Source organism: Rhamphochromis longiceps, linkage group LG6 (assembly GCF_057381845.1).
Source record: "Rhamphochromis longiceps isolate RC_006_pf linkage group LG6, R_longiceps_female_GT1.1, whole genome shotgun sequence".
NCBI classification, from domain to species: domain Eukaryota; kingdom Metazoa; phylum Chordata; class Actinopteri; order Cichliformes; family Cichlidae; genus Rhamphochromis; species Rhamphochromis longiceps.
In genome coordinates this window covers 28,671,438-28,686,459 of record NC_140562.1, presented here as the reverse complement: position 1 = coordinate 28,686,459, position 15,022 = coordinate 28,671,438, and the positions used below count along the sequence as shown (strand labels likewise).

The 15,022-nt window shown below is 41.1% G+C and overlaps 1 protein-coding gene across 1 annotated transcript in view; it reads left to right on the top strand.

The window, feature by feature from the left end:
- grin2bb (glutamate receptor, ionotropic, N-methyl D-aspartate 2B, genome duplicate b) overlaps nt 1-15,022 on the top strand; it is a 120,596-nt gene that overhangs the window by 40,096 nt on the left and 65,478 nt on the right. The window contains exon 3 of the mRNA XM_085408830.1: nt 14,621-14,764. Coding sequence (XP_085264956.1) covers nt 14,621-14,764 — 144 coding nt within the window. The remainder of the gene's footprint in view (nt 1-14,620; nt 14,765-15,022) is intronic.

Here is a 15,022-nt window from a genome sequence, read left to right as displayed (position 1 = left end):
GCATTGCCTCCACTCTAGCTGATTCCCTTGCAGGAAGGGATTCGATTTTCCCCAACCAATTACTAGAAACTAATATAAGCTCTTGAAGCCAATGGCAGCATTTGTAGCCATGCCAACATACTGAGTTGTAGGAGTATAGGAGCGGATTCATACAAAACAGTTTAGATTGGTTCACCATGTGCCTCCAGGATGGCATTGGATATTTAAAATATCCTGGTGGAGGCACTCCACTCAGCAAATGTTGACAATGGTCTTAGCCCTGCTTTAGTTGAGTCATGATCGGCTAATCATTACTCCTCTTGCGGCACATATAGGACAGGAAACTGCTACGCCAGACATCCACTTCATTGAGAGGACTTGAAGGTGGCAAACTGAGTGAGCAAGTAGTCACAGTTTTTATTTAAGCTCGTTCCTAATTAATCCGTGCTGTCACAAATATACAAGTGGTGGATGGAAGAATCTGAAAAAAAGTCTTTTCTGCCTGTTTAGGCTTGTTGAACAGGTAGATGTAAAGAAAGCGGACGCTGCTCTTTACTGTCTGTGGATGCCTTAAAGTTGAATTGGATGAAACTGTAGTTAAAGTAACTGTCTGGTGGTGAAATTCATATGAGACAGCCATCTACCGCCTCCCCCCACAAGCCTTACCGAAGGCCCTGTGTTGTGTCAGCCATCCACATCCTCAGCTCACTTCCTCAGAGGTGTTTTTGGGAAAGAAAATGACCTCACACTTACATATGAGGATACCCTTCTAAGTTCTGTTCACATCTCTAAAAATGGTTGACCTTGGAATATCAAAAGCTGGCACATCACGCTGGGAACACACCCAGTGGGTCAGTAAAAACAAAAAATAAAGACGTCTAAATGTTTCCTCGCCTGGTGGAGAGCACCCATTTAAAAGCCCGCCTCGATGTCCTTAAGTTGCTCCACATCCATTTACATTTCCATCCTAAGGACTGCACATGGCTGCTCTGCTATGCCTTAATTTAGAAAGAAACATTCCATTAACATTAATATGAGGTGGCACATGCGCGCGCGCACACACACACACACACACACACACACACACACACACACACACACACACACACACACACACACACACACACACACACACACACAAAATCTGAGGACTGTTAGAATACGCCGCGATACACATTCGGTTTATGTAGCCTTCATTCATTTTATTTTAGACTCTATGTAAGGACGTTGGTTTGACAACAACAGTGACCATCTTTTTAAAAATCTGTTTGCGTAGCATGTGCGTGCTCGCGTGTGCGTTTGTTGAAGCCAGGGGGAGAGTAAGCGTGTGTAGTCTTTGTTAAATCCCACAGCGAGGGGGAACGTTGCATCCCAGGAGGTTTGCTTGGACCGTTCTGCTGTTTTCTAACATGGAGTGGCCTCTGGTACTTCTGCAAATGTTCCCAAAACAGTGTCGAATTAAACCGTCACTTTTAATTACAGCAAAAAGCTTCATTAGGTTACTTGTTAAGGCAAATGTAGACAAGCGCGCTCTCAGTCATCTCCACAGCCTCTCTTTCTCTCTCTAAGCTTAAAAAGAAATTTGTCACAATGTTTTTTTTTTATTTAATTAATTTAAAATATATATATATTTGTACATTTTTTGTTTAATTTATTTAATTTTTAAAAAATTGTAATAAATTCTTATTTATTTATTTTTATTCTTTTATTTATTTTTTTCGTTTCACTGACTTGAGCCAGTAGCATGGGAGTTGTTCAAGCATGCACTAATGATTACATTATATTGCTTAAATTACTCCGTTATGTTTACTCCTACATAATTATGCACATGATAGGGGACCAAATAGAAATCAGCTCTTTACACCAGCAGCGCTTAATCAGTCCAAGCCAACTTTTATCAGCGCTAACAATGTTTAATGAAGACATTAAATGATAACGAGTTAATGAATGTTGTTTTTACTCGCCGTCTGTATGTTTTATGATCTCAAATGCTGCCTCGTATCCAGACGATGGGTTTGTAAAATAACCCATCACCACCACCGCTGCCGCCCCCGCCATCATCATCATCGCTCCACTGGCAGTTGTGGGAGTGAATCATATTTCAGCGCTTCTGAAATCATTTCCTAGACCCAAAATAGCAAGGGTAATTCAATCAGAACATTATGGGATGTTTAAAATGAAGTGTACTGAATGGAGCCGAGGATTAGACGTCGAAACAGGGTCGTTGATAATTAAACAGCCGAATATAAGATTAATTAAAGCGCCGTGTGTGTTTGATTAAAAATATGATGATGAAGCAAGCTGGGCTCAAACTGAGAGATTGACAGCGGCGATGGCGGGCGGCGGTGCTCGGGATGTGCGGAGGAGAGATAGACAGAGGGAGAAAGATGAAAGGTGGTGAAAGACGAGTGTGATGAAGTGGAATAAGCTGAGTGTTGGTGGGATGTGTGTGCACTGCCACTTGTGCACATGTTTTGTGTGTGTGTGTGTTTGTGAGCCCTCGTCTCTGGGAGTTCTTAGGGTTTGCCTGTTTTCTCAAGCGAGACTCTACTCTACTCTTGCTCATCCTTAACAGCTATTGCTCTCTCTCTCTCTGTCTCACACACACACTCACTCTCTGTCCTCTTTGTCTGCCTCTCTTCCTCTCTGCTGTCTCTTTACCCTTCAATCCTCTCCCACCAGGGCTTGTTGAGCGGTGGGCCAATATGTCGCTCTTCCTCTGCAAATCTAATTGGAGACAGGCTTTCATTGGCATGACATGGAGATGAGTTGCCAAATCCTTTCAGCCCTCCTGCTAGAGGCTCTCTCTGCTCGGCTCTTGTACAGCGCCGCTCGCTGACGCAGAGGCTGCAGCCACAGAGGCTGCAGCCGCAGAGGCGCCCTCGACTCCGGCCAGAGAAGTGTCTGTGACGATCTGAGGAAGAAAAAAAAATCAAACGCACCCAACGCCCGCTGTCCTGATGGGTTTAAATCATGCAGCAGCCACTTGATGCTGTTCCGGCAGACATAATTCATTCATACGTGTAAGAATGAGAGGGATAGTTGCCAGCACAGCGGGGACTTGTGCTTTATGTACACACAGATGAGTGTGCACATTAAAAATACTGGGTATCTCTGTCGTCTGCTGGGTCTCGAGTGAGTTCAGCGAGAGTGCGGAGTCACTGATTTAACTGTAGGTTATGCTCACATGTTAGGCAGCAGTACCTCAGGGAGCTGGAGGAACACACACACACACAGAGGTTTGTGTTCGTTATCTGGCTCTCTGGTGTCACATCTACCCAAAGTTTGAATAATGCCTCTCAAGTGATTCCACCCGCCTTCGTCCCCCCCCCAATTGACACAAATAACTGTTGCAGACTCTGTGGTGCTACACCTAGGCCTTTTAGAGATTCCTGTAGTGTAGCCAAAACACCAGAGCCGTGTTTAATGTGTCTGGATGAAAAAGAAGCTTTGGCATGATACAAAACGAGCAAGTGTGGTGATTAGTGTGGGAAAAAAACAATTGTAATACAGTAAATGGTCATGACATGCCACAGGAGAAGGGGAAAAAAGGGATGGGGCGGTAAATGTGCTGCTTTTATTTATTTATTTATAATTAAATTACTCAAGAGTACCACTTTTATGAGCTTTACACGTGCTCTGTGAGTGTGAGAGAAACAATGATGGCAAAATTAAAAAATAAAAATAAATAAAGCAAACTGAGCACCAAAACAGTTACCCTCCCATTTCTCCACAATAAACGTACCTCAGTGCTTTGCGGATTTTTTTTAGGAACTAGACAAAAAAAGTGGATGTGGTAAAAAAAAACAACAACTTATTAAAACTTGCCTTTTTTTTTAGCAAGCTGTTTTCTTGGTCTTTGAGGTTTTCAGTTTTATTTGTCATATGCAAGTTAGGTGTATTCACAACTGGTCGCAACATCGGGTAAATTCACATTTAGTTTGGATTTTTTAAACCCTTCTTAATGCAATGCCAAAGGTATTTTGTGTTTCCTCCCAGGACTGATTCAGGGATTGTTTGCTTGTTAGGCGAATGTGAAAACCACTACACTATGGAACCACTAGGCCTGCTTGACGTTTATAGTCTATAAATGTAATTTAGTTGTCTTTGGGAGCCATAATGTCTGCTGGTGGGCTCTTTACTGTTGTTACTGTTTTTCAGTAATCTACATCCTGTATTGATTTAACAAGCATTATTAATCCCATTCAACATACAGTTCAGAGCAATACCTAAAAAAACAATATATAAATAAATCTGGCAACCGTTTGAGCTTTTATGCTACAAGTGTTTTTGTGTTAATACAGATCGTGACGAGTTCCACTGTGTCTTTTGTGGATCTAGGGAAAGCGTATGATAGGGTGCCAAGAGAGGAGCTGTGGTGCTGCATGAAGGAGTGGCACAGACGTATCTGAGGATGGTGCAGGACATGTATGAGGAGAGCAAGACTTTGGTGAGGTGTGCAGTAGGAGTGACAGATGGGGTTCAAGGTGGTGGCGGGATTACATTGGATCGGCTCTGAGTCCCTTCTTGTTTGCAATGATGATGGTGTCACGGTCACCGAACCTCTCTGCTAATAAGAGCTAAGCCTTCCATCTGACGTCAATCCAGGGGCAACCAGAGCGAGGCGCTGCACACAAATGATTGAACTTTGAATTCAGGTGTTCCAATCACTTCCTTGTCCATAGGTGTATAAAATGAAGCACCTAGGCATGCAGACCGCTTCTACAAACATTTGTGAAAAATGGGTCGCTCTCAGCAGCTCTGAATTCTAGCGTGGTATCGTGACAGGATGCCATCTGTGCAACAAGTCCAGTCGTGAAATCTCCTCACTACTAAGTATTCCACAGTCAGCTGTTAGTGGTATTATAACAAAGTAAGAGTGATTGGGAACGACAGCAACTCAGCCACAAAGTGGTAGGTACATGTAAAACCACAGAGCGGGGTCAGCGGATGCTGAGGCGCATAGTAAGCAGAGGTCTGGGTAGAAGAGTTGAGGCTATTATAGCTGCAAAGGGTGAGCGAATTGTAGAGGAGGGATAGTGGATGCATTGGACAAAGGATGTTGAATAAGGAGCTGACAGGTAAGAGGAAAAGAGGAAGACCACAGAGAAAATTCACGGATGTGATGAAGAAGGACATGCGGACGGTTGGTGTGACAAAAGAGGATGATCGGGGTAGGGTGAGATGGAGGCAGATTATCTGCTGTGGCGACCACTAAAGGGAGCAACAGGAGATGCACACAGGGAAGATAAATCTTCCTCTTTCACAGTCACATGCAACCATTTATGCCACTATCTATGCTGCACTCAGTGCAGCCTCTGATGTGAACAACTCTAAGCATGTTCATGATATTTAACCTGGGTCATAGGTCCCTTCACATATTTAGTCTCCAGTGTGCAGACACGGTCCACACCCCATTTTTACTATCCATCCACTCGTTACTTAACGAGCTGTGTTGGGGTGAGAGGCAGGGAACACCCTGGGCAGGTTGCAAATGTATTGCAAGGCTAACACAGAGAGACAGACGACCATTCACACCTATGCTGAATTCAGTTTCACTAATTAATGTAATGCGCAGGTCTTTGGACTGTGGGAGGAAATTGGAGTACATAAAGAAAACCCACACAAGACAGTCCTGTCCTGTCTTGTGTGCTGGCTCACCTCTCCACCTTTACTGGATTTGAGGAATTTATAGTTAACCAGAAGCAAGCAGCATTAGCACATTAGCACTACACAATGCTCATCAGCAGGGTTATATAGTCAGAATGCAACAACTATGCTTATCAGCCAAAAAGTTTTGTGATGACATAACAGTGTTTCAGGTTTTCTTAAACTTCGGATTAAGAACCTATGAACGACTGCATAAAAACAATGTGGTTTTATTTCCCTGTTTTACACATCCACTGCTCAAGCTGAGCCTATTAGTGTTATTAAAAACCAGTCATGTACATGAAGCCCTTTTCGAAAATTTTATAAAAAGACAATTTGAAATATTAAAATGTCTGTTAGAAAAAGCCTCAATTTTTGTCAGTTTAATTATCTTCTACTAATTATCCATATCCATTAATTCTATTAATTATCATATAATCATCCATCAGTGGTGAAAGTGATGGCCACAGACGAGAAACGCAAAAGCTTCTTTCATCAGCGTCTGTCTAGAATAAAAAAAACGTTTGAAAAATGATTCATCTGCTATTGTTATCATTGTAAGCGGCCTGTTTAATGGGTGCAAATGGAGAGCTTGCAACAATAACTTCAGACAGTAGGGCTTAGTGAACAGTCGACTATGATGGCAGTGTATATAGTGTCTTCAGTTCATTAGAAATAATTGTTTGGTTTTATCAGTGTGAGTCTCAGATGTAATTGCTTTCAGGGATCAGTCCTTTATATTTGTCCAACCTGCAGACATTCTCAACAAATCAGACACCTTAAATTAGACATTGGAATTCATGTCACACACACACACACACACACACACACACACACACACACACACACACACACACACGTGCACACACACACACACACACACTTGTGATTTATAGAAAAAGAGACACAAAAACAGAGCTTGAAAATTAGGTGACAAGCCGCTTTCGCAGGCTGTCGGTCAAGCGGCGTGTGATGCAAAATGACAGGCAGGATAGCAGGCGGGCAGAGAGGCAGGCTGCCTCGGTAATGGCACACACACACACACCTGCAGCCCACAGGACACTTCACACCAATGTGAAATGAACTAATGGAGCTGCAGGACATTATGTAAAATAAACGACAGAGAGGAAAAAGACAGGGCAAGGTCAAAGGATTCAAGAGAAAGAGAGAGGGAGAAAAAGGAGACACTAATGCCATGCGAATAAAGGACAGAAGTTAAATTGGGGGTGATTAGGATAAGAAAGAGAAAGTAGAATGAGATGATGATTAGCTGTAATCTAAGTAGCAGAGAATGAAATAAGTAGTGCCCTCACAATCCGTCTGAATGGCAGGTTTGGTCTCGCGAGTGATTAGACCATTCTGAGCCCTCTTAGAAAGTAGGAATCAGGAGAAAGGCGATACCAAGACAAAGAGGGACTTTAAGGAGAAGGGGGATACTGTGTGAGTAAGTAAGTGAGAGGACGTGATAAAGAAAGATAGGGAATGACTAAGTAGCTTCGATGTACATGAGAGGTGGCGGCTGCACAAAAAAAGAGTTAAAGAGAGGAAATGTTTAAAGGTGAGCGAAGCAAAGTGGGTCCGTTTTGCCAGAGCGCCACTTCAGCCAGTTATCTGTTTTTGGTATCTGACCTCGCAGAGGGGTTTGGCCTTATTTGGCAGCCCCATTTAAAGTGGGATGTGTTCTTGTGGTTGTGTTTTTTCTGCACACCTTTTAACTAGATTAGTAGATTGGTTCTTACTCCTATAGACTGAAAGTGCTCATGTAAGACCGTCGAAAACAGGGATGCAAAGTCATTTTACCTGCTGGGCCACATACAACCCACTGTAAGGTGAAGTGGGCCAGACCAACACAAACATTACAGATAAGGTTCTGGTCGATCGTTGCTCAGACTGTCCTGTTATTATATATTTAGAGTATAGTTTTTCATTAATTCTTAGTAAATGTCCTTATGCTTTTGGTGTAGTGTGAGTGGCAATGGGCGGAGGGGGTCTTTATTATTAGAAAAAGCTCTAACGCTTATAATAAAATACAGTTAAAACTTCAAAATTTATTCACTCAGTCACATTTTCTAAAGCTGTGAAGTGGGCCAGATTGGAATATTTGCCAGGCCCATTTTGGCCCCTGGGCCTTATGGTGGACACCTGTAATCTAAAGCATTTTCAGCTTAAGCCCTTAAAAGTTTGAACCTTTTTTTTCAATTTTTTCCTGAATTTTTTTGTTTTGTTCATTCCCTGATTCTCTATCCTCTGATAAAATAAAACAAATAAAATATGAATTTGCAAATATCAGTTTAGATTTGTGTATTATTTGCTACATCTGGCATTTATTTATTTTGCAGTTTATTGCTTAAAAATATATTCTGCAATTTATTGTAATTTTTTCAGGAAGAAAAACATCACGTCAAGTCAAGTCTCAAAAACTCAGAAAAAAAAATCATGTATCAAATGTAATACACTTGGTATTACCAAAAAATAAATACATAAATAAATAACCAAAGTTGTGTATAGTTGGAGGAGACATAGGTGTAATCGTGAGTCTTAGTTACGTCGGTCTCTAACTGTGGGGCGGCAGACGAAATATAAACAACTAATAAAAAGTGTGAGGTGTGTTTGATCAGTCATATAATATTCTGTGTTGTATTTTACACATTTCCGCCTTTTAATTATGCTTACATGCTCCTCTGTGTTTAGTTTTGCTGATTAATTTAATATGCCGCCAACCTGCCGGGGCCTGCAGATGAAAATTAGCACGTGTGGCTAAATGTGGTATATTTACATGATGAATTGAAGTGCTAATGTTAACTAATATGCAGGGTCAAACATAGACATAGTTCACAGATGGATGGATCCAGGAAACACACATTAAACCTGTACGAAATTATCATTATTATTATTTATTTAAAAAGGAGGCTCTCATTCTTTTTATTTATTTTTTATGTTTCATATTTAATTAATAGAGATAATTGTACAGTTATGATTGAAGGTCAAAAACCTGTTTTGAAACCTCTTTAGGGCCACGATTAAAACTCCAGCATGTTAGCTATTTATACGTTTGTTGGCATAAAGAAGTACATTCTGAGAATCGAACATCTTATAAAACAGCTACAGCATTTTTGAAGTGCAGTATTTAAATATTTCTTCAGGTTATTAAATTACACAGATTTTCAGAAAGCACTTGAATGAATCAACTGCTGTTGGAGTCCGTAATTAAAATTTTTGTGTGCCAAAGGTGCTCTGTTGTATTGAGATCTGGTGACTGTGGAGGTCATTTGAGTGCAGAGAACACGCACAAGAAGCCAGTTTAATGTGACTTGAGTTTTGGCACATGATGCATTATCCTGCTGGAAGCAGTCATCAGTACACTGTGCTAATAAAGGGACATGATCAGCAACAATACTCGGGTATTCTGTGGTGTTTAAACACAGTCAGTTGGTATTCCACGCACCATTACACCAGCAGCTATCACGGTTCTGGGTCATTTTGACCCAGCATTTTCTGTTTCAGTTTATTCTGGTTTAGGGTTTTGTTCTTAGGTTTTGTGTTTTGCGCCCTCGTGTTTAGTGTAGGTTTAGTTCAGTGTCAAGTCTGCGTCTTTGTGAATTGTTTCCTGTTTTACTTTGAAGGCCCATGTCTTATGTCAGTGTTCTAGTTTTGCTTCCTCTGTCTCGTTAGGTCTAATTTCTCCCAGCTGTGTTCCCACCTGTTCCTTGTTCCCTCATGTGTATTTATTGTGTGTCCTCCAGCGCTCAGCGTCGCGTCGTACCCTCAGAATCGCCTGTGTGTTCTTGTCTTAGCATTCTCAGTTTGGTTTATGTTTTGTTTTGTGCCAGCAATAAAGCTGAGGTTCTTTGAGTTTGCCATTCAGTCTCCAAGAGTCCTGCATTTGGATCCTCACCTCCGCCTGCCCGCACACAGAGCCCTGACAGCAGCAGCCTGAACTATTGATACAAGGCACTCTTACATGTTGTTTACACCAAATTCGGACCCTTCCATCCGAATGTCGCAGCAGAAATCGAGACTCACCAGACCAGGCAATGATTTTCCAGCCTTCTATTGTGCCATTTTTATTGAACTGATCTGGTTAAATATCTCACTAAACAGTATATGGTTTGTGGGAGGAGAGTTCTCCCACATTTGTGCTCGCAACTGTCTCAGAAATCTTGGAAATACCAAATCCCACAAAATGATCAAAACATCCAGCCCTCAGTGCTTCACTGCAGCGCTGTTCTTTTTACTCTTTACTCAGAGAGAAAGACTTTAAGAGCGGTTCTTCAATATGAAATATCATTTTTAAAAAAGCTTTGAGCAGCGAGCTTTGTAGTTTTGGGGATTTTTGGAAGATACTGCTAATACAAGAGGAAACAGTGCACTCGCATTGTCAGCTACACTCCAAGAGCACATTTATTTAGGGCACGGTCTACGGCATCCATGCTCTCTGTAATGACACCTCAAGTCACGCATTTCAATAGTTTGTTTTTTAAACAGCCTCTAAGAACAGAAGGCACGGCAGAACGAGCTGTTTCAAATTTGACTACACGGGCAACACGTGTTAGTAGGATGACATCATCCTTCGTTTTGGTTCACGCGAACCGTCGCATCGCCGATAATAAAAAATTACATTACATTATTATAAAGAGTATCGCCAGCCTCATCTGTTTAAAGTGAGGACGTGTGTGAAAGAAGAGGGTAGTATAATGTCAGGTAAACCACATGTTGCACTCATCCACACAAATTTAAAACTCAGCAGGTTGAAGCTGCAGTCATCAAACAATGATGGATTTTGATGGAAGTGTGAGGTTAGAGATGAATAGTGCATTAGCCGCCGGTCATGCCTGAAAATACCTTCATTACCGAGTTGAGTGTATGAACTGTCAAAGCAGGGAATACGCCAGGCTTCAGCCTGCTCACACACACAAATGTAAACACTCGACTTTTCTACTCATTTCCAGCGTTGCCAGCCCCTCCAACGTCACTTGACACTGCAATGTTGTTAGCATATAATCGCAGTGAAAGGTAGGTAGTACATCCTTTCTCCCCCTCTGGGTAAGAAAGTGGTGGAATAGGGAAGACTGGCTTTGATGTGGAGTGGAGGTCGTGCACGTAACCCGAGCGCTGCTCTGCTTCCTGCATGACTAACATGTGCATATGCAGGTTTATATAATTAGTCCGTGCATGGGTAAGATGTTCCACAGGGGGCAAATAGAAGAAAGCACAAAATACTGAATCTTCTACTTTAAAATCGAAGATCGTGTGAAGCGAAGCAAATGAGCGCTAACTGATTAAAAGTTTTCTTGGTGCTGCTGTGAATTATGGCCCAACATTTCACATCGGTTTTTGCCACAGTTTATCTAAAATGACAAATAAGTAAACAAGACAAGACGGAATTAAAAAGCAATGTAAATTTTTTTAATCAATCCAAGTCACAGGAGACCTTTGTCTACAGTTATGCCTGTAACATCTTTTTTTGCCTTATGTTGGACCAACAAACCCCAATAAAGCTGAAAAAAAGAATAAATAAGAACATGGATGTAAGCTGGTTTTAAATATGTACTTTTAGCTCAAGCCTCCTTCCAGACTGCACCTGGCAACCAGTCATTCGTGGACGGTAATTTTGAAGACTTTTAATTTATTGCCATGGCCATCTTTGTTTAGTAACCAAATGGATCACATTTTAATCAGAAGTAGAGATGGGCAGTTATCTGCTAACAGTACCAGCTGCTAGCCTTTGCTGGTAGATCATTTTAAGTAGGATTTCAGTGAAATTTGGTACACAAGTTCGTGTTTATCATTTGGTCATCCTGATCACTGTCACATCCCAACTCTCACCTGCTCAACGTGTTGCTCTCTGGCAGGTGTTACAGGTTCCTGAAAGCAAGACAAACAGACCCAGCTTCTTCTCAAGTGTCATGACCTCTCCCCCTCAACACCACTACCACCTCATCTTCCATTTCTCCTTTACCTCCTTCCTGCAATAATTTCGCTCTTGTGCAATATCACAGCCAATAGAGCAATATCTTAGATCATCAGAATCCTTTGTGTAATAGTGTCTATTGTCGGTTAAGTCATTGTGAAATTGCAAAATTCTTGAAACTCACTTGTTGTTATCACATTACATGGTTACCATACCTTGCGTAGATGGGAATTGATAAGAATTTAGCAATTTCGATTCCATTATCAATATCACTTATTGATTTGATTCTCTTATCAATTCTCCTTGTGTTCTCACTGGCTCTGCTTTGTGTAACCACTATCATTAAGTAGCATATCAAAGATATTACATTCCTGCAAATTAATTCTTGCTGTGTGGTCAAATGTCTGTGCATGTTGGGGGTATTTCTCTGATTTTTTTTGGAGGCTGCAGCCTGACTGCTCATCAGTTTGTTGCCTGTTCAAGTTCAATGTCTGGCTGCTGGGCTGGGGTCAGGGTAGCATTAGCAGGCTGTCTGGCTAACTTAGCATTAACATGCTATCTGTGCAGATGATTGCAAGGAGTGAAGTTGTGTTTACAAAATAGTGTACTTATTTCTGTCCTGGATGCAGTTTGCGCTTTACCATCACAATATCATTCTTTTGTGCAATAAAAATGAAAGCAATGTCCATATCCATGCTGAAGACTACACCACTGTTTTCCTAATCCTGCACTTGAACTGAAATCAGCTAATTGTAGTACAAGTGCAACCAATAAGCAGGATCATTAGGCCAGCAAACTAATGGTTCCAAGGAATTAGCATTCTGGGAACTGGTTCTCAATTCCCATCCCTACTATATAATATAATATATAGTACATTTTAAATAGTTAAATGCAAATGACTGCTTGTTTGTTCTTTATTTTTCTTTTTGCTTCTGAAGGTGTAGCCTCTCTGCAGTTTTGTTATATGTTGCATAATAGCAACAAAAGACTTCTAAGTCTAATTCTAATCTCCTTGTAGCACCATTATCATGCTTTCATTTGCATAAAATTTTCTTTTATGCTCAAATACTCAAGATTTCCATTTAAAGGTGGACTCAAATACAGACCAAACCACAGAGTAAAACAAAAAGCGAGCTTTATTAAAACCTGATAATTAAAGTCCACAGAAGCAACAAAAGGTAAACAAGTCCAGAAGGGAGAAAAAAAAGCCCCAAATAACAGACAACACACACATTTAGACATGAAGCCTGGAAACGCTGAAAACTGACACAAGGGAACCGGGAAGTACAACAGACGATCCAGCAAAGACAAAGAAGCAGACGGGAATATTTATACACAGAGGGCTGATTAGGGAATCAGAAACAGAAGGGCAACGAGATGCTAGTGAAAACAATCAGGAGGCAAAACTTCCAACATGAGAACAGAAAGCTAAACTGAAACTCAAACACAAATGTGTTCAATAAAAATTGAAAGCAGAAATCAAAGATTTAAAAAAAGGAACCGTGCCAAATATCTGCAAACCTAAAGAGATTTCCATCAGCTGCACTGCATCTTGTGATTGCCTTAACGATTATTAGTTAAAGCTGGCATGCTAACAGGTTAAACTGAGATGAGGGCATGGTCAGCTTTTATAATAACAATAAGAAATTCTATTTTTTTGGCACCTTTAAAACACTAAGGTTCACCTAATACAACATCAGAATAGCAAGAATAATAGGAGAGATTAAAACCTTGGAATAATATGTGAGTGTAAAACATGTCAAACACTATGGTTATAGTTGACCCGCTGATGTGAACAGATGAGTTTTCAGCTGTGATTTGAACTGTGTAATAGAGTCTAGTTGACGGAGGTGAAGTGGAGGTGAGTTCCAGTGCAGCTAAAGGCTCTGGCACCCGTGGTGTTAAGTCTGAAGCGAGAGGGGCTCAGGAGTGGAGCTTAGGCTGAGCAGAGAAAGGGTGTGAAAGGATGATGGAGGTCTGAGAGTTATGGAGGGGGGTGCCATGAAAGTGAGGAGCAGGATGTGTTAGGGAAAAGTGAGTGAATGAAGCTGGATCATCATAAATGTAATATGATTGGGTGAGTTCTGAACCATTTGAAGTTGATTAAGAAGTTCTGAGGGGGATAATCCAAACAAGAGGTGGCCAGGTCGCGACCCAGAACTTGTGAGGTGTTGAGAAAGAAAAAGGGCGTAGACTAGAAATGTTGCGTAGTTGGAAGAAAGCTGAATGTGAGACATTATTAATGTTGGCGGTAAAGGAGGGAGAATGGCTCCAAGATTTACGAAATAAGCAAAAGTGTGGACTTGAAAACATGTATAGAAACAATATTGACTTTATTTTGAAAGTGAGTCTAAGCATCAGTGTCTTACACGCATGTTTTAAAGAACTTCTGGTAGTTCTTTATACAGCTTAAGGTGAGATCTCTATTCTAGTCGCCCTTTAACAGAAGGCCTCATTGTGGACAGACTAAAAAAGGCTGCTGACACGATGCTGTTCTCATTACAGCAGCTCTGTCACGTCTCCTCGGAGGGAGGACGTTTGTAAATAATCCATCGTAACTTCTTTCTCCTGATAAGTTGTTTGGTGGTTTTACATGACTGACCTTCCCTTAACCGCTTCGTGACTCCTGGAGCAAAAAAAGAGCTTTCTTTTTTTTTCCCTTGCAGAAAAATGTTTTGACTCCTGCTGCAAAGTTGCTACCCTGCAATAAATATCATTGAACCAGGTGGCCATCTTAATTGTGCACTCAGTAGCATAGTAAATGTGATGAGGCTCTCTGATTATGAATGTCACCTTGTCTGTGTTAGAATATTCATAAATATCTTTAAGATATCAAAAGGGTTTGCATCACATGCGCTCTGTGACTGAGCCACAGAGTATTGGTGCATATTCTGTGGTGCAGTCAGACAGCATTAAAGGAGGATGGTAAACTCTGAGCTACAGACAAGACTATATTTGTTTCTCTGGCTTGCAGGAGCTGGATACGCTCCATAATCATCTGTGCCCTACCTTCCAGTTCTCTCTCATGCTGTATGACTCATGACCTTATTTGCTGATTGGCTCTCTGTATCTCGTTTCCAGGACGACCACTCCATGTTTTTCCAGTTTGGTCCAGCCATCGAGCAGCAGGCCTCCGTCATGTTGAACATTATGGAGGAGTATGACTGGTACATCTTTTCCATAGTCACCACGTATTACCCTGGTTACCAGGACTTTGTCAACAAGGTAAATAAATACAAAAAACAGACGCTTTCAATTATACTGCATCATGAATTTGTTACTATGTAGCCAATGTGTTAGACAGACTGTACCATGACCTAAAAAATGAGTCTTTGTCAGATATTTGCTTTAATAATGCACCAAAAGGCACCGACAATGTGCAGTAAAAAAGATGGACGTAGCTACCATTAAGTGACATCACTCATTGGTTTTGACTTGTGCATTTTGAAGCTTCAGCAATTTGTCTTGTTGGTTTTATTTAGT